Source organism: Euprymna scolopes, chromosome 5 (assembly GCF_053919585.1).
Source record: "Euprymna scolopes isolate OS-2025 chromosome 5, ASM5391958v1, whole genome shotgun sequence".
NCBI lineage: Eukaryota > Metazoa > Mollusca > Cephalopoda > Sepiida > Sepiolidae > Euprymna > Euprymna scolopes.
The window spans coordinates 37,854,066-37,875,724 of NC_136486.1; the positions used below are offsets into that span (position 1 = coordinate 37,854,066).

Here is a 21,659-nt window from a genome sequence, read left to right on the forward strand (position 1 = left end):
AAAAAACAATACTACTGAAGGTCAAAATCCAGCCAACGATAAGTGAGAGATGGATAGATTCCGATCCAGAAAACAACAATTCTCCCCCTTTTGTCAGAAACATCGCTCATTGAATTTGAGAATGAAAGGACAACATAAGGGAAGAAAGAGTTAGCGCAATATAACGGGGTTGCTTTCCAATTAACTACAATATTGTTGTTTTCAAGTTCAATATCGGTGCGTGTCCTAGCTTTGTCATTTAATGGCGAGGCCAGAGTACGATACAAAATGTATAAGGTATTTATTTCTGTCGAAAATGCCATCATCAGTTCACATAATCATCAAAACAAACTGCATTGCATTACACTTCATTTTTTTAATTTTGTTTTACTATATATATTAGTTACATAAATATATTATATGTTTTATTTATTCATATTGCGCAATGGGGATGTGTACACCTAAAACGTTCTATTTTTGTACCATCTGCTTAAACTTTCAGCATAATTGTTTTAATTGTTTATAATCGATAAAAAGTAGGGTGATTATGTAAGCCAAAGTCATGAATTCTTTTCAAGTTCTTAAATAATCAAAGTTTGAACAATTTTAACTGTCGTCTCCAATCTTCAATATAATTTGTTCCAGTCCCATTTGAAAAACGCATTAACCTTTATCCTCAAGTAACATTTGAGCCTTGATAAGCAATGATGTATTTATACCAAAAAATATTACATCATAAGCCAGTGAAAATTTTCACGGTTGCTTTCTTCATCTTTTGACATGATTGGCATCCGCCTGTCTAAGAAGACAATTGAGTTCTGCGACTCAGATTAGTCTGTTGACGAAAGGCAACATCTACTGTGACTGTGCAAACCTATTCCAGATAGGCTATGCTGGAGATGCCACAGATGTAGGTGTTGTCTGGTTGCGAGAGCTCTGCTGCGGCCCTCTGACGTCTGTACTCCCTCATCTCTCTCCACTACTGGTTTCTCCTCTCTCCTCTCTTCTTAGAGCATGCCTTTACAGTTCTCCAGCGGTTGTGGTCTTCAGCCACAGACTCCTAGTATATATATATATATATATATATATATATATATATATATATATATATATATATATATATATATATATATATATATATATGATGAAAATAATGGAAATAGTATTCCGACAAAATAGAGAAAATAAAAAAGGAACAAACCGTATTATGTGTTCACCAACGTTTCGTCTTTATTTCGAGACTTCCTCTGGGTGAATGAGATTAAGATTGGGTTTCTTAATCTCATTCACCCAGAGGAAGTCTCGAAATAAAGACGAAACGTTGGTGAACACATAATACGGTTTGTTCCTTTTTTATTTTATATATATATATAAATATATATATATATATATATATATATATATATATGCTGAGAGTCTGGAAAGATGAAACACTAGTGTCTGTAGTTATTTAATAATTATTATAGTAAATAATTATGCCAGCACCGTTAAGAAACTCGTTTCTAATCGTTGAGTACTTTAAGTTGAAATAGTCAGTCAATTTAGCTCGTATGTGCAGGTCATCATATAATGATTAGATCACTCTTACAGACGTCAAAAATATTTAAAAATAAATGTTAAAATTTCAACAGTATTTCTCGTGGTTAGCGGTGGCCGAATGGATTGCTATTGCTAATGAAGTCAGAGATGGCTTCTGTTGCCAGATACGAATTTATCGACCGGTGTAAATCGTGACACCCTGCACTGATGATTCCCGAAAACATAAAACACTAGTGTCTGTAGATATTTAATAATTATTATAGCAAATAATTATATATATATATATATATATATATATATATATATATATACATTGAGAGCATTGCCAAGGCTACTGCAAAGAAGGTGGGCTCTCTCTACCGTGCTAGTAAATTACTTACGTCTGAAAGTATCCTGTACCTCTATAAGGCCACTATTCGCCCATGTATGGAGTAATGTTGTCGCATATGGGCTGGTGCATCTGCTGCTTGTCTCTCACTCCTGGACAGGGTTCAAAAGAGAGTCGCCAACCTGATAGGTCCTGGGCTGTCATCTAGGCTTCAGCCTCTGTCCCATCGACGAAATGTTGCATCTTTCTGCCTGTTCTACAAATACATTAATGGTGAATTTTCTGACGAACTGCAAGCACTTGTATCTCCTCGACGTGACTACCCCCGACAAGCCCGACAAGCAACTAAGTCCCACCCCTTTACAGTAGAGATCCGTAGGTGTAAGAAAGCCTTTTACTCCAATAGTTCTTCCCCAGAACTGCAAGTCTTTGGAACTCCCTTCCGGGATTCTGCTTTCCCAACTGTACTGATATGCAGAAGTTCAAGTGTAATGTGAACAAACATCTTTCTACTTATCTCCTTTCATAATGCCCCCGCAAATTATGTCCCCGATAGTAACCCCCTACTTCAAAGTGACACTGTGCCTTGTTTGGGGTGAAAAATTAATAAAGAATATATATATATATATATATATATATATATATATATATATATATATATATATATAATTATGTTATAAAAGTGTAAATCTTTAACAAAACAAAACTTATCAAGGTGAGACAAGCTCAACACTATCAAGAGAAACAAAAACAATAATATTTAATGAAAGACAAGAAATAAAAATTAAATATAACTTTATTATATCATCAGAACAATAAGTAAAAGTTACGGAGAATTAAGAAAAACCTCTTTAGGCCATGACATTTCTTCAATTTAATATATATATATATATATATATATATATATATATATATATATATATATATATATATATATATATATATATATATACTAGCGGGGGCGACTTTTCCCGGTTGTAACATACGCTTAAATACGATATTTTAATTTGTCCAACTTCCATATATATAGAGTCATGATTTCAAAAGTAAGAAAAAACATTTTTATATATTATTATTATCATTATTATTATTATTATTATTATTATTAATCTATATTGCCATCAGCTAGAATCGAAACCGAAAGCAAAACTGTAGCATTCAAAGCTGGTGGCCTTAGAACTGTATTAACGCGACACGCATATGAACTGATTAAAAATTAAAAATAAACTTAAGACAAAGTTCAAAATGTGTAGCGATTTTTTCAATTTTGACTCATTTTTTGACCCATTAAAAACTATTTTAATCGGCATAAAAGACCCATTAAAAACTATTTTAATCGGCATAAAAGACCCATTAAAAACTATTTTAATCGGCATAAAAGACCCATTAAAAACTATTTTAATCGGCATAAAAGAACGATCGTAAAAATTCAATCATTTGAGGCCCCTAGCGCCGCTATGTGACTTTTAGTTTTCGAGAGATAGAATTTGAAAATATGGATAAAGAAAGACAAACAGACATAATATAACCTTTTATATATATATATATATATATATATATATATATATATATATATATATATATATATATATATATATATAAACGATAATAAAATGCATTTAGCTTTAAGGCTTTATTGTAGTTTCTCAGTTTTCAGCAAATATAAGGCGTGTGTAATTGGTAACAGACAAGAAAATTAAAAGGATGCGCATTATCTAAATTTAATTATTCGATTGTTATTAATTATTTGATAACAATGAAATTCTGCTGTGACTGCGCAGGTCAATCCTGATCCGACAAACTATACTGCCGATACTACAAATGTAAGTGGTATTTGATCTTGAAAACTCCGTTGCAGAACTCTGCTATCTGTGAGCTCTCCACTGCTGGTCTTTCCTCTCCTCACTTTTCTTTTACAGCACTTCTCCGGACTTCTGCGCAATTCTACCATCGAACTCGTCGTGACATTATTATTAATCGCGTGCAAGCGACTCTATAAGTCACTCCGTCGGTCAGTGGGTCGGCCTGCTGGTCTGTCCGTAACACTTTTGTGCTTGGCTTTTTTGGTTAAGATCAAAGGTCTGTTGTTAATAGATGCTGTTCTTAGCTTTTTAAGCTTTTCTTGGCCTTTTGGCCAAGATCAAAGTAGTATCTGTTTCGGCAGATACTGCAAGCAAAGGCCATATGTGGGGGCAGCCCCACATGTAAGACCTTGGTCAATGTAGGGGCAACCCTTCGTACCAATTGTGACAATCCTGCTCCCCTACTCCTCGGGGAGTTGGTCCCCATTTCCCCTTCACTCCTCACATTAAAAATCGGCCTTGTGCCCAATTTGCTCGGTGGAGGAGCAAATAAATACCCTTTTCTTGGCCTTTTGGCCAAGATCAAAGTGTAGTATCTGTTCTTATTATATCTGTACTTATTGTGATATAAAGTGGGGGATCACCTACTTTACAACCAGTCAGTCTCAAAGCCATTCAAGTCATTCTCCAGATTATTCAAGTTGTTTTTGAAGGATTCCAGTTATTTTTAAGCATTCAAGTCATTCTTAATGTCATTCAATTCATCCTTAGGTCATTCTAAGTCATTTACTTTTTATTTATTGAAGTCATTTCAGCCCATTTTTCGGTCATTTTAGTTTATCTTTAAGAATTTCATGTCAATCCTACATTCACGCATTCATTCATTACACGAGAGCACGCGACTAATGGCTATCAGCCTTGTTTTCTTACTATAAGTATCTCAACTTGCAATATTAAACAAAGTATTTAATTTTACTTCTTTTTTTTCTTTCTTTAATTTACACAACTTGTTAAAATTACGCCTCCCAAACGACGCTGGGATAATCATGCTAGTTTAATATAACAAAAAAAATTAGACATCGATGCCACCCGTTTAATATGAATATGTCTTATCGCATCTTATAACGTTAGTTAAACTAGTGTAAACATTTACAAGTAATTATCGCTGACAAAGAAAGTATCCAATTTCAATAGGTGAACTGTTCTATCCCGCCCTGAAGTAAACAGTCGCCATTTACGTCTTAAGCTACGACGTTCAGTCTATCACCAGTATGGCATTGAGATACACATCCTCGTTTTTGTTGTCTTCATAGCAATTATTCAAATACTTCAGTTCCATTCCTGTTTTATTGTATGTATGTCACGTTCAGTAACGCCACTCTTATAGGTTATGTTGAACAGAAAACGTTTATGTATTACATCTAAAAAAAAAAAAAAAAAAAAAAAAACGCCCTTGTCAGGAAACCAGAACATTACTGTAATCTGTTTCTTCCTTCTTTCTTAATGAGTTGGTATATATATATATATATATATATATATATATATATATATATATATATATATATATATATATATATATAAAAAGTGAACGTGTCTGTCTGTCTGTGTACATTTCCCTACGCAATAACTCTGTCAATTTTTAGTCTATAGACTCGAAATTTGAAATACCGGGTACTGAGATTTGGGAAAATCGATGTGACGGGTGTCAGCCAGAAATTTGGCTGTTAAGGGGTCAAATTTCAACGATTTGACCTTTAAGAACTCTACCAAACTCCTCCGACAATTTTGGGTCTACACCCTTGAAATTTTAGATATAGGTTCCATGGACATGGATCTAACGTAATAACTTGATTTGAGGCAAAAACAATAAATTTTCAGGGGTCATAATAGGGGTCAAAGTTTTAAAAATTACCCCCTTTTTTTTTGCTCAGCATACACCTCTAAACACCCGGGAAACGCCGGGCACCCATGCTAGTATATATATATATATATATATATATATATATATATATATATATATATATATATATATATATATATACAGTTGTGCCCGATATTATTCATACCCCCCTTGAAAATTGAGTTTATTAGGTGTAACTTTTGTAAGAATTTATTGTTTACGTCCATATTGATACATATTCTTAATAAACCTCTTCTGATCATTTTCGTCATTTTAAAATCTGTGGATACTTGTAATAAAAGAAATATACAGCTATTTATAAAATCTGCAATGTTCAAAAATAATCATACCCCCTTATTTTTTCAGTATTAATCGAGTTTCTGACTGTTTGTTTTCTGTTTGATTCTTATTTTGAATGCTTTTATACAACCTTTGATTAATTTCATTTCGTTTTTTGCATTTTTCAGAAATTAAAATGATATCAACTGAAAACCAATAAAAGAATAAAAATTATTAGAATGGGGAAGAAAAAAGAGCTTAGTAATGATCTTAGGACTAAAATTGTGAATTCACATAAGGATGGTTTAGGTTACAAGTCAATTTTCAAGAAATTTGAGGTCCCTACAGCAACAGTACAGAGCATCATCAAAAAATTCCAGAGCCACCACACAACAAACAACTTGATTGGTAGAGGAAGAAAAAGGAAACTGTCTGCTAGAGCCACCAGGAATATTGTAAGAAGTGTTAATGCAAATCCAACCACCACTAATAAGGACATTTAAGAAAATCTGGAGTCTTCTGGCATAAAAATATCAAGGCAAACATTGCAAAGGACTCTGCATGAAAATGGTCTGAAAGGAAGAAGACCAAGAAGGACTCCATTGCACACCGGAAAACACCTTGCAGCACGTCTAAAGTTTGCTAGGACCCATGTGAATTCTCCAGAGTCCGTTTTCTCAAGTATTTTGTGGACTGACGAAACAAAAATTGAATTGTTTGGCCATATGGATGCTTCTTACGTTTGAAGGAAGAAAGGAGAAGCTTACAACCCAAAGAACACCATACCCACGGTGAAACATGGTGGTGGTAGCCTAATGTTTTGGGGCTCCTTTTCGGCTAGTGGTCCAGGTAGTTTGGTCAAGATAGATGGAACCATGAAGAAGGAGCAATATTTGGAGATACTCAAGAAAAACATTAGACAGGATGCGGAGAAGCTCCATTTAGGACCAAACTGGGTCCTTCAACAGGATAATGATCCAAAACATACTGCCAAAATAGTCAAGAAATGGTTTGAGGATAATCAAATTAATGTTTTGAAATGGCCTAGCCAGAGTCCCGACCTGAACCCTATCGAAAACCTCTGGCACATATTGAAAACTGAGGTTAAAAAGCGGAAACCTAGAAATTTGAGGGATTTGGAGAACTACTGCATTGAAGAATGGTCAAAAATCAGTGTTGATGCTTGTAAAAACCTTGTTGATAAATATCCCAAACGGTTACAGGCAGTTATTAAGAATAAAGGGCATGCTATTGACTATTAGTAAGAGAGGTATGAATAATTTTGAACTAGTGCCATTATTGTTTTTCTTTGTATAATGTTTCAAAGTTGCATAATTTATTTATTTGTTGAGTTTAAATTAAATGCTTATGCTTGATTTATTGTTTGAAATCCCTTTAATATTGTCTACCTTCTGGTTTGAGCAATATTCTTATAGAAATCTCAAAGATCCGAGGGGTATGAATAATATCGGGCACAAGTGTATATATATATATATATATATATATATATATATATATATATATATATGTATATATGAAGAATAAAACATGTATAAATACATTTGGAGCCAAAACTGCAACGCGAAATTTTTTATAAAATAAACAGGTGTTTATTTTTAAAGAAATATATTTCGGGTAAGACTACTTTACAACCTTTTTTTTTTTTCTCTTCTTCCTCGAAAAAAAGATTGATAAAGGAGTCTTACTCCGAAATATATTTCTTTAAAAATAAACACCTGCTTATTTTATAAAAAATTTAGCGTTGCAGTTTTGGTTTCAAATGTATTTATACATGTTTTATTCTTCAAATTTCACTCAACGCTTCTAACGGATATACACAAAAATAACTACCCAGATATATATATATATATATATATATATATATATATATATATATATATATATATATATATATATATATATATATATATATAAGCTAGATTATATACTGATAGAATTCAGATGAAAATCCTGATAGATATTACTTGAAGTAATACTTTCATGGAGATCCTAGCCAAAAAGGAAAAGCTTTTTTTCAGAATTTAAAATTAAACCACGAAACATATATATATATATATATATATATATATATATATATATATATATATATATATATATATATATATATATATCCGTGTATCGTGTAAAAAAATGACTTCATACTTTTTTCATTGCTCAAACGTACCAAAACTTTAAATTTTAGTTTAAGTCATTTGCAAAAAAAAAAAACAGCTGCCGTCTTGTTAACAAACGATACTAATACTTCTGTCAGCTACTGCGTCTTGTCTGCTGTTGCTGTTGTTGATGTTGATGTTTTAATGATGATGATGTTTTTAATAATGATGTTGATGTTGTTGGTAATGATGTTGTTGTCGATGTTGTATGTGTTGTTGATCATGATGATGCTGCTGTTGTTGTTGTGGTGGTAATGGTGGGGGTGGTGAGCAACAGCAGCAAATTAGATGTTTGCATAGAACCTTGGGGTTATCTTGCCTGCATAAACTTCCACTCGTTGGCCGTAGCTATACGACATACCTGGAAAATGTAGGTTTGAATCTAAATAACTTAACACCTTTTAAGCAAGATATTGGACCGTGATTGCCGAATGCCGAGTTCCAATCCCGTTGTATCTTTTCCTTTCTTTTTTTTTTTTTTTTTGTCATAGAAGTGTAAGGAGCTATTGTAATAAGAGCCAGATTTTTGAAGGAGCATTATGGATGAGGAGTTATGCAGAAATGTTTCTGCATATTTGTACGGTTAAAAAAAAATGGAAAACTCACCAGTCAAGGGGTACGGGGGATTAAGTTATTAAAACAAGAAATTTTCCAGCACCTAAGGACCTTTTTAGTGAAGGGGTGGAATTTTGTTGCTAGTTGGTTGGATCAGTGATATTTACGTTTGGGAGGTACAAGTGCTGAAAGTTTATTGGAGCACATTCCGTGAAAGTACTTGCAAAACACTGCTAGGAGATGGAGCTTCGTAAACAGTGCGGGTTTTTTTTTGCGCCCCTATCTAAGAACAGGGAGCTGGTGGTTGGTGCACCAGCCCAGATGTAGCAACAATACTCCATGTGATTATACTAAGGTATGAAAACTCAGCCCCAACCATAGCTATGCATACAAACTTAACTTGTGTGAAATCGAGCGTATATAGTTGATTGTGGACAATACGTATTCTGTTTTTGAATTAGGATCTGTTTTCAAAATACCATCCTCCAAGGCATCACTGCCTCCCTTTTTTGTTGGGGGGGGGGCGAGTGTGATGTAATGAAGTATCTGTTGTCATGAAACCATCTTTCCATGCATTATATTCTCCTTTACGGGTGACTATTTATTTTCTTATGAGGCTAGTTTCTTCGTTTATAAGCATTAACGTCTTCTTTCTTCATTTTTTGAGGGAATGGAAAAAGTAGTACCCATTTTTCTCATGAGACCATTCTCCAAATCATTACCTTCTCCTATTATTTATATTTTTAGGGGGTGAGGTAGTGTAGTATCTTCTCTGTTGTCGTGAGACCATCCTTCAAAGTATTATTCTCTCCTTTTATTTGGGACAGGATAGTTTAGTATATGTTCTGCCGTCATGGAACTATCCTCCCAGATATTACCTCCCCCTGGTAGTAATGTAGTATATGTTTGTCACGTATACTAGCGAAAAGATGTTTCCTCTGGTTGCATATCTTTTTTTTACTGTAAAAGTTATAACAGACAAATGAAATCTCGCGAGTTATCCAACCATAAAATACCTCCAACAAATTTCTTGGTGGCCCCCACCCAAACGTTTATTTATATCCGAACAGATTTTTCTGTCTTGTATTTATTGTTTGTTTCTTTTTTTATGTCTCGACCCCACTCGTGGGAAACTATATGTCAAAACTAGATTTCATAACTAATCTATGATAAGGACAGTACACTCCTCATAAATTTTGTTACACTATTTTTTTTTCTGTTTTCCCCCCCTTTCTTTTTTTTTTTTTTTTAAATATTTCCCACGTTGTGTAATTGTACATAATTGCACAAATAACGATTGTGTTTTCCATTTTGTGAGGACAAAGATTAGGATGAAGTCACAAGCTAATCTAGTAAACCTAATGATGATGATGATGATGATCATCATCATCATCATCATCATCATCAGGTTTACTAGATGAGTTTCTAACTTGTGTTTGAAATTCCCTCCATGCTCCATGTTTCCCCGAACGTACAGACATGTAGAAATCTAAGTCTATTGTGAACAAACATGTTGCTGTTCAACTCCTCACTAAGACATTTAACTCCTATCACAGTAGACCTTTAAGCTTTATTGGCAATATACTTTATCAGAGCGAAAAAAGTTTTCCAAATTAAAAAAAAAAAAAAAAAAAAAAAGAAAGAACGGATCCTCGGAGAGTATGACAACCTGTAAGCAGCGTGTATGTTTCGTTCTTCCCGCCAACTGTCTTAGCTGACTCTCTCTCTCTCTCTCTCTCTCTCTCTCTCTCTCTCTCTCTCTCTCTCTCTCTCTCTCTCTTATCTGCTGCTATTAGATCAGGCTGTCTTAAGATATCGGCTTCCTGACTTAAATGCATTAACCATTGATGCTATCGTGTTTTCTTCCCCTTTGCAAAACTCAATCATGTTTTGCAAAACTAAAAACACAAAAAACAATTTTTCTCTACAAAACAATCAAACCAAACACCATGAGTAAATATTTGAAGATATAAAGAACCTGAAGGATAAAAACTTTTTTCATAATGGTTGAACTCGAAAAGGGTTGATACGCCGTAAAACAAAACAAACCAAACCAAACACTTTGAATAAATATACGAAGATATTAAAAAAAAAAAAACTTGAAGCATAAAACCTTTTTCTTTTCCAAAATTAGAGGATTCTGCATTGGAAACAGTTGATATGCCGTAAAACAAAACAATCAACACGAACTCTCTCTCTCTCTCTCTCTCTCTCTCTCTCTCTCTCTCTCTCTCTCTCTCTCTCTCTCTCTCCATCTCTCTCTCTCTCTCTCTCTCTCTCTCTCTCTCTCTCTCTCTCGTTCGCTCGTTCGCGTGAACGCTTTCTCTCTCATACACACGCGCGCACACATACATGCACACGCACACATAACGTGCTATGGCTTAGACACTCTGTCACTCTCTTATACCAGCACTCATTCAGTAGGTAAATTCGCCACGGCGACATAGTGAGAATGGGGGTGAGAAAAATGAAAAGCTTTGCAATTTAAATAACATAGCCTCAAGAATGTGGGCGTGCCTAGATTATATGAGAAGGAATTTCATTCTATAAATCACACCAGCTGAGAATAGTCCGCCAACATCTATCTTAATGATCATATCTGTAGGTTGAAAACAAATTAAGAAATTCACATCCGCGCTTTCCAGGTGAATGCATTTAACGAATTTTGCGGAAGACATTTGCAATGGGGATTCAAATCGTTAAGTCGTTATCAGTCCAATCACGTGATATTATTGCAGGCAAACTATCAGATTAGGCGGGATAACTATATGTTGTTAAATTCATAATATATTTGTCTATTTAGTGCAGGTTAAATATAACACCGTGCAACAACAAAATATAACACTGTGCAACAACAAATTATCTGTGATCATTTTTATATGCACAATGGTGTTATGTTTGTCAAATAAGTTACATTTTGCCGATATGAACAATATATAAATATATTCATTGTGGTCACTTGCTCTCTCATGAAATTGACGTATTTTTCCCGCGAAATTTTACAAATATTTCTTTTCGTGCGAGCGATAAAACGGTAGAGGATGAATATGGAAATTAATATTTCACTGTACCAACATCGCTCAAAGATATGATATAATTTAATAAAAAAAAATTATAAATTATTAAGCCTCATCGATACAAATTTCCGAAATCTGTATATCTATAAAAGTGAGAATGTGTGTGAGGACACTTTTCAACCTATATACTCAACGAATTTTTATCTACAGACTTGAAGGTTGGTATATAGGATATTCAGATATGTGGAAACATTTTTAATCGGTTTTTATCCGAAAAAAGGGATGCTAAGGGGTCAAACTTGAAAAAAAATGTACTTGGAGTGATCCGATTTTTATGTTTGTCAACTGTTCATGCGCGGCCGTGAAACGTGACAGCTTATTTATGTTAGGAATAAGTATGTTTGAAAACACTTTGTAAAGATTGTGTCAGGCTGGCTTAATGGTTATCGTACTTGACTCACTGTCTTTAGGTTTTGGTTTCGATCTCAGCTTGAGTATTTATTTTTGTTTTACTTACAAGAAGTGAACGGCTTAGAAAAAAAACATAATACTCGCAAGCATATGTCTCAGATTCTGTATTAATTAAAATATAATATTTATGCGTATTTTACGACCTAGTGGGCCGCCCGGCCTGCTAGTATAATATAATTTTATGTATAACATATTTAACACCTAGTTTACCCCGTGTAAATCAGCTGTGAAAACAGTCACGCTGCAGATAACATTTTATTAATAAATAAGTAAAATTCCGATCAATAATGACAACGCACAATAAAAATATATAAGAAATCATGTTGTAATTATACTGTGCAACACTCGGAAAAGTAAAGAATATCTGTGGCTATTTTTATATGCACAATTGCATGAAAAGTTCATTTATTGTCTTCTTTATTTTGAATTAAGTACAATTTTTTTTGCAAAATTGTCACTTTCAAGGATTTTGTGGAGAATATTAGTGATATGAGTGATGAACATGGCGAGAGATTCCATCAGGATATTTAAGTGATGAAGAAACGTTTTAAAGGAAAATTGAACCCTGAGACGTTGTCAGACTATTGCTGGAATATAAAAACGCCGAACGATATTCAATACAAGAGGATAAAGAGGACACATGTTGTTTGGATTGGAAATTCTGCGTTTTTCATTCATAACCAATAGTAGTTTTCATTCATAACCAATAATAGTTTTCATTCATAACCAGTAGTAGTTTTCATTCATAACAAATAAGAGTTTTCATTCATAACCAATAATAGTTTACATTCATAACCAAATACAGTTTTCATTCATAACCAAATATAGTTTTCATTCATAACCAATAACAGTTTTCATTCATAACCAATAATAGTTTTCATTCATAACCAATAATAGTTTTCATTCATAACCAATAATACTTTTCATTCATAACCAAATACAGTTTTCATTCATAACCAAATATAGTTTTCATTCATAACCAATACTACTTTTCATTCATAACCAATAACAGTTTTCATTCATAATCAATAATAGTTTTCATTCATAACCAATAATAGTTTTCATTCATAACCAATAATAGTTTTCATTCATAACCAATAATACTTTTCATTCATAACCAATAATAGTTTTCATTCATAACCAATGATAGTTTTCATTCATAACCAATAGTAGTTTTCATTCATAACCAATAATAGTTTTCATTCATAACCAATAATACTTTTCATTCATAACCAAATACAGTTTTCATTCATAACCAATAATAGTTTTCATTCATAACCAATACTACTTTTCATTCATAACCAATAACAGTTTTCATTCATAACCAATAATAGTTTCATTCATAACCAATAATAGTTTTCATTCATAACCAATAATAGTTTTCATTCATAACCAATAATAGTTTTCATTCATAACCAATAATAGTTTCATTCATAACCAATAATAGTTTTCATTCATAACCAATAATAGTTTTCATTCATAACCAATAATAGTTTCATTCATAACCAATAATAGTTTTTATTCATAACCAATAATAGTTTCATTCATAACCAATAATAGTTTTCATTCATAACCAATAGTAGTTTTCATTAATAACCAATAGTAGTTTTCATTCATAACCCACAATAATAAAATATGATTTAGAATACATGAAAAAAGTGCCTAATCTAAAGAAAAAAAAAGGCCAGATTTAGTATCAGGATATTTTTTCTTACATCGAAACAGGTTTTGTGTGTCATATACTTCTTATAAACTTGAAATTTGTTGTACAGTGTAATTCGCTAAAAAATATATATAAGTAGAGGCTAATGTGATTTCTACAAGAGGAAAGTGTATATTTAAAATCATCTTTAATTTTTTGTTTTAATTTGCTTATCATTTAAAAAAAATATGACTTCTTATGAAAAGTTTTCTTATTTAAAGAATTATAAAAAATATTGAACCCACCTTGTTATTCAAAATTAAAATATTCTTTTAAAAACTAAAATGATTTACTCAAAACAACATTTAAAGAGAGTCAAACCTGATTGAAACACGTCTTATAAATATTAAAGCAACAAACTTTCTTTCATTATACTTATATATATATATATATATATATATATATATATATATGTGTGTGTGTGTGTGTGTGTGTGTGTGTGTGTGTGTATATATATATATATATAAAGTCATCCACATACAGTACTGTTTCGCTGTTTCACACCTCATCTCATCAGTGCGGCTAGACAAGCAACTACCTCAAGCCAGGATCGGAACCCGACCGCCCATATGACAGTCGGAGCTTCTAACCGTTGCGGTAGTCGTCTGCTGCTACGCGGGCAGTGAATTAACAATGTTTTGACATTGTCCAAGTACCTAAGCTCAAAGAGCATCGCTTCATACGTTAATGGTAATTTGTATATCACTTCTCAATATCCTCAACCCAAGATAGGGAGCATTATAATATATATATATATATATATATATATATATATATATATATATATATATATATATATATATTAAGAATTAATAATTTTGCTAGTCCCACATCTAATTGTAGGTAGTTCCAAATCTAAATTGCACCAACACACATTGAGAAAAAAATTACGCTAACCAGAACGCACAGAGACACAATAGCACTTTCTTATAACTTTCGGTGGAGGAGAAATCCTTCACGACTGAGACAATTTTTATTTTTGTACCTTTTCTCCACATTAAAAAACGACCCTGGTGTCTAACTCTGTCCCGTGGGGAGGCATAGTAAATAGGTATAACAAAAAGAGAACGTTAAGCATTATCATTTGTCTTTTCTTTATCATTTCGATTGCATTTATTCCATCATAATTTCTGTTTTTATCGCAAGCACGAAAGCTGGAAATTCCAGTCTCTTAATAAAACATTAATCAATTCGTCAGCATTGTATTTCTTTCATCGTTGTTTGTTTGTTTGTTTGTTTGGTTTGTTTTGTTTTGTTTCGTTTTGTTTTCTTGTTTGCTTATTTTTTCTTGGATATTTATATCTAAGTTTGAATTTTTCTGAATTTTTTAGATGAGGATTGATTATTTGTATTATTTAGAACCTTCGGTCGATTGTCCTCCTGTTACGTGATATTTTAACAACGTTTCGGTCGATGTAACCTCCGACCTTTTTCCAGTGTATCTTATCGAATTCGGAAATCTTCTGTTAGACCCGAGAATCATCGCGGAACTTCGAATGGAACCCTTTCGAGTAGATACACCTAAAGAAGTATGGAGGTTATATCGACCGAAACGTTGTGAAATACTCAATATGAAAGCAGTAGTTCGCAGAATCCAAATACTATAAATAAGTTTTTACCGTTGTTTTACTAAACTGGTTCTTTTTTTTTCTTTATATCTTTCAGGTGTTTGCTGGTGAAGGTGAGTACATACCTCAGATAAATGGAATAGCATGCTGTCAATCGAGGACGCTGCACCTACAATATATATGTATATATATATATATGTGTGTGTGTGTGTGTGTGTGCGTGTGTGTGTGTATATATATATATATATATATATATATATATATATATATATATGGGGGGGGGGTATATAAAGTGAAAATGTCTGTTTTTGTGTGCGTATTTTCCTTCCAAATAACGCTGTCAATTTTTGGTCTAGAGATTTGACATAAGGAGTGTTGAGATTTCGGATTTTCGGCCATAACTTTGGCTGTCAAGGGGTTAAAGTTCAACGATTTGACCTTTTAAAACTCTACCAAACTATTCCGCCAATTTTGGGTCTAAACACTTGAAATTTTAGATGTAAGTTACTTAATTTGAGCTGCCAAGGGATCAAAGTTCATAAGATTTAACATTTGCGGTCTCTAGCAAACTATTCATCCAATTTAAGGCCTAAACATTTGAAATTTTACATAAAGACATGCACCAAGCTTTTTAATCAGTTTTTTGGCGAAAATTTAGCTGCTAAGAGATCAAAGTGTAAAGAGTTGACCTTTGCACACTCTACCAAACTTGTCCGCCAATGTTAGGTCTAAACACCTTAAATTTCTTTGGAAATATACTTTATTTCCTCATAATATATCCCACTCCTTATTTTAGAAGCTCAATATAATACGGAGCTTAATGTAACTTTAATATATATATATATATATATATATATATATATATATATATATATATATATATATATATATATATATAATGTTTAAAGTCCTCGTATGCTTCTAGAATAGTGATTTCAGGGCTATTAGGGGATTTTGAAGCATGAAAGCGATGTTATTTTTGTATTTAATATTTTATTTCAAGCGGCCCTCCGCTCTTGGTCACAAAAAAGTATCGAAATTAAAATGAAAGACGTTGGGAAAAAAACTGGAAATTTCTATTTTGGATAGCGTTCATTTTTTTTTTTTTTTTTTTTTTTTTTGCAACAATATTCGAAAGTGAATTATTTTTGTCGTTTGTGGAAGAAGAATATTGTTGTTGCTTTTTTGTTTTTTTGGGGGGGGTATTATTTTTGCAACGTATTAGCGTTTATATCAAACGGCAAAAAATATATATATAGCTCTATTCTCATATTGAGCACTATTGAAGTAAACTCTGAAAATCAATACGTAAAATATTATATTTCCTTATAAAATTTTACGTCAATACATGAAATAATATGTGTGTATTTTCGTCTGGCCGGTGGCTGCTGATTGATTGATGAATAAAATATTTCCCCTTTTTGAGTTGAGATCTCTGGCATGTGAAATCACCAACTAATACTAGCTTAAAATACTTCCCGTGTCAACAGATGAGCTCGCAAGCAATCGACAAATTTTATTACATTCAGATTTTGCTTATTTTCAGTAGATGACAGGTGATAACTAAGGGATTTTTCTTTGCGTCATGTAGGGCTTCTTTAAAAGAAGCGAAAAAATAGTCGATCCCATATAAGTAGACGTTTTCCGTCGTTTTCAATCTAAAATAAATCAAAACATTTTTTTTATTTAATTTTGGAACAATTATTTGAAATTTCAACAATAATCTATGTACTACCAAAACTCTGTGGATGTTTTTGTTATCTTCTTTTGTCACCGTGCACATTAGATTTCTTAGATGGTAGGAGGAGTGACGAAAAACGTAAATAAAGACGAAAGAAATGGTAAGAGATATATATAATTAAAAGGAAAGGTGGAGGAAGAGCGGAAAAAGAAAAGGGGATAAGAAGGCAAAGAGAGAGATTGGGTAAGAATATGAAGAGAAAGAAGGAAAAAGAGAGGGGGAAAGGTGAGAAAAAGAATGCATGATATCAATGTATCCTGAAATCTTTAGATTTTGTGAAAATTAGATGCGTTGCTGTTGTAAGTTTTTTTTTTTTTTTGATAATATTGTGAAACACATAAATATATTTTTAAAATAAATTTTCGTAAATATTATACAATTTCTTCAAGCTAAATACGTACGATAAACTAACAAATAATACAAAATAAAATGTCCAATTTACCTTCACAATCTGTATGAATTAATGAGAAGTGTGCCAACGTTGACCCAACGGGTCACGGATCGTCTAGTAATTGGGTAATCATTACTATGATATACGTAAATTAATAATCCGCGGTAGCCATCTTGATTTTGAACATAGATTAAGTACATAACCGAAATGGAAGCGAATAAAGACTGAATACTTGCCTTCTGCATCGTCTGCCATTATTTGATTTCGGTTCGGTTAATGTACTTAATTCTTGTCCATTATTCAAAATGAATTTAAATTTTCTTGAAATTTTTATATGGAAATTGCTCCAAACAAGGCATGAAGCCACTTGATATAAGGAGCTAGACGAATAACACTTCAAGGTCAAAAACTAGCCAACGACAAGTGTTATACAGGATCTTAACCTAGAAAACAGCACTTCCTTTTGTCAGAAACATGGAGTGTGAGAAATAAAGAAGAAAGTGATAGTTACAAATATGCCCAAAGTAAATGCAATACTCTTCCAAATTAATACAAATAGCTTAAAAATGTATAGTAATTTATGTTGATATTATGTTGGTAATGGTAATGATTACAACTAATTGATACAATTTAAGAGTCAGTTTCATACATTTACAAATATGGCGTTAAAGTTAAGGACTACTTGTCATCTAAGCAGTTTCCATATTATTAAGAATTATATATATATATATATATATATATATATATATATATATATATATATATATATATATATATATATATATATATATATATATATATATATATATATATATATATATATATATATATATATATATATATATATATATATATATATATATATATATATATATATATATATATATATATATATATATATATATATATATATATATATATATATATATATACACACACGGCATAATCACGTTGACACACCGGTTCTCGTCAGATCACCGAAGTTAAGCAACGTTGAGCCTGGCTAATACCAGATGGGTGACCATTTGGGAATTCTAGGCGCTGTATTTGCTCTCTCCGCTTATCTCGGCATTGTTTCCAGTCGTCTTGTACCTCAACTTGCCACTGGTATGCAACAATGTTGACTCAGGAGAGGCGTGGTTAGAGGTTGCGCAAGTCTTGCCACATAAATTTCACGCGCAGGCACCCTTACAGTGGGTATCCATAGTCTGTCAAGACTGATGGAAGCCTTCATATATATATATATATATATATATAAATGCTCCCTATCTTGGGTTGAGCATATCGGGAAGTGATAAACAAGGAGTTTGGTAGAAACCGTTCCCCACACAGACAGACGTGGTCACTTATATAGATAGATAGATAGATAGATAGATAGATAGATAGATTTGTATGTCGGTAGACAGATAGATAGATAGATAGATAGATAGATATCTGCGTATTTGTGTATGTATATATAAATATAGTGAGTCGAAGTGTGTTGAAAAGAAGTTAATAAAATGATCGATCATAGGAATGTAAGAGCTAAAATACAAAATATTTCCATAAGGATTTACATTACATACTCCATATACATACCATCGTCTCATTGATACGAGTGAAACGTTATTTTCGAACTGTCTCCACTCTGTAAGTGACTGAGGATTTAAAATGGGCCTTAAGAGCTTTTTCCTGATAGCAAAGGTCTACCTGTCTCAATGAAAACATACCACATGTCTGGAATTGGTTATATATATATATATATATATATATATATATATATATATATATATATATATATATATATATATATATATATATATAAAGAGAGATAGAGAGAGAAGAGAGAGATAGAGAGAGACATACATACATACATACATACATACATACATACATACATACGGACAGACAGACAGAGACAGAGAGAGAGGGGGAAGAAACGGGGTGTTGGAAGAATGGGAGGTTGGGGAGGGAGAGATGAAAAAAGGAACAAACCAAAATTATACGTTCATTTACGTTTCGTTTTTATTTCAAGACTTACGAGATAATTTATTGGGAGAAATGAATACAAGCACAATATTTAAAAATATATTTGTCGTGTTTGTAATATTAAATGGATGTTTTTGATTTATTTCCGAACAAAAATAGCTGTTAGCATTCAAAGTGTGCATAGCGTTTATAGCATATAGTAAGTTTTCTGAACGACATGCAGCCGTTAGAATTTTAAAAGATATTGTTTATGTTTTTCTTTGCAATAAATAGTCATTAGGATTCATGCGATAATTTGTAGAAGCCGCTACGCTGTTTAATTGGGGTTGATTTTGTAATAAGCGTTGATTCAAGAATTCTTTCTTGGGTTTTATTCAAAACTAGTGGCTGCGCCGCGTCGGAACACACAACGCCGAGTCAAACACAAAATCGAGTACACTCAACATCGTCTTACCATCAACGCTTACCCTGTGAACTCGGAGTATGGGAAATTTCCATATGCACAAAACAAAATCACTGAAAAAAAAAATATATATATATCCTAACTAAGGGTAAGGATAATAAATAAACGTTGGATAAAACGATGGTTCAAATTATTACGAACTTGCCACCTGGGATTTTTTTATCCGTAGACAAACGCGTTATCCATTGCGCCACAAGTCCTGTCCGTGTGCTGAAAGATGTCACCGCGATTGTATACAGACAGTGCTAAGTTTCGTGGACATGGACAGGTAACTTTTTCGACAATTGAACGAAACGGCATAAACCCTTATTTCGGGCTTTTTCTGTAACTCAGCGTTGTTCGTTACGGACCATATATAGATAAGGACAATCTAGGGACTCACACCTTTCAGGGAAAAAATAGTTTTTTAGTTCGGTGCATCCGTTCGAAAGTTTTACTATATATATATATATATATATATATATATATATATATATATATATATATATATATATATATATATATATATATATATATATATATATACAGATACAGACATGGCAGAAAAGAATAGACTCCATAGAAATAATTTATTTCAATAAACATATAATTTATCGGACAAAATCAAAAACAATTGGTCACAAATTTAATAGCTAATACTTGCTTGACAATCCCTTTGTTGCCTTTAATGTTAGGACCTTTGTAGGCATCGCATTGATCAGTTGAAGAATATCATCTTGAGGAATTTCTTGCCATGTCTGGCGCATAAAGTTCAAGCTTAGAAGATAGTTTCCTTTTCTTTTTTAGAAGGTTCCTGTCGGATGTGCCGCAAAGGTTTTCAATTTGATTCATATCCGGGGACTGACTTTGGCCATGAAAGTTTATTGACCCTATTTTTGATCAACCAATATTGTGTCGCCTTAATAGAGTCTTACATAAATAGAGTGTTAACTTGGTTCATTTTACTACTTGAGAATATTGGTAGGAGTCCTTCGTGTAATATTTTACCATATTTAGCAGAATTGATGTTCCTTCGCACTCTATCAGGTCTGCGCGACCATCACTCAAAATTGCACCCCATATCATAACCGAGAAACCACTATGTTTCAGTATTGGCTGCAGTCTTTGTAAGTCAACCTCTTGTTGAGGAAGCCTCCATATCTATACCCTTTCATGGTCGGGAAATAATGCAGATCGCGACTCATCAAAGAAAATGACACTGATTCAAAAGGCCATGGTTTTCTCCACCATCTCACGAGCACAATCTTTTCTGCGCTTGGCAGGATTAATAAGAGGCTTCCTTCTCGTTGCTCTACCATAGTAGCCCAGCTTGTGAAGATATCTGACAGCTGTTCTGGGACTGACACTAGTCTGTGTTACAATGTCAGAGACTTTGCACCGAGGATCCTTTTCGACATTTGTTTTCACAAGACGTGAGGTTCTTTCAGAGGGTCCGTGATGATCTGGATGAAGTTTTGTGCACATTTTGTCCTCTCTTATGAATTTTACGATCACTTTATTAACAGTAGAAACAGGTATTGAAAGACTTCCTGTTATTTTGCGTTGACCGAGACCACCTCCATGTTGACCCACGATTCGTCTTCGGCGAAATTCTCATAGGTTTGATTCTCCTTAGGTTCGTGGCATGCTTCAATATTGTTAGGTGCACTATTCTTATTTGTAAATATAAATAAGCATATATTAATCTAAGGAAGAATATTTATCTTAGTGTCATGCCTTTGTGTGTGTATATATATATATATATACATGACTACTTCATTTATATATAAGTGTAAATATATA

The 21,659-nt window shown here is 32.7% G+C and overlaps 1 protein-coding gene and 2 pseudogenes across 1 annotated transcript in view; all 3 read left to right on the forward strand.

Moving 5' to 3' along the window:
• Positions 1-21,659, forward strand: part of LOC145276767 (matrilin-1-like) — a 147,641-nt gene that overhangs the window by 30,867 nt on the left and 95,115 nt on the right. The window contains exon 2 of the mRNA XM_080128021.1: positions 15,412-15,427. Within this exon, the coding sequence (XP_079984147.1) occupies positions 15,412-15,427 (16 nt within the window). The remainder of the gene's footprint in view (positions 1-15,411; positions 15,428-21,659) is intronic.
• On the forward strand, positions 4,204-4,297 carry LOC145277198 (U2 spliceosomal RNA; annotated as a pseudogene).
• On the forward strand, positions 18,380-18,496 carry LOC145277350 (5S ribosomal RNA; annotated as a pseudogene).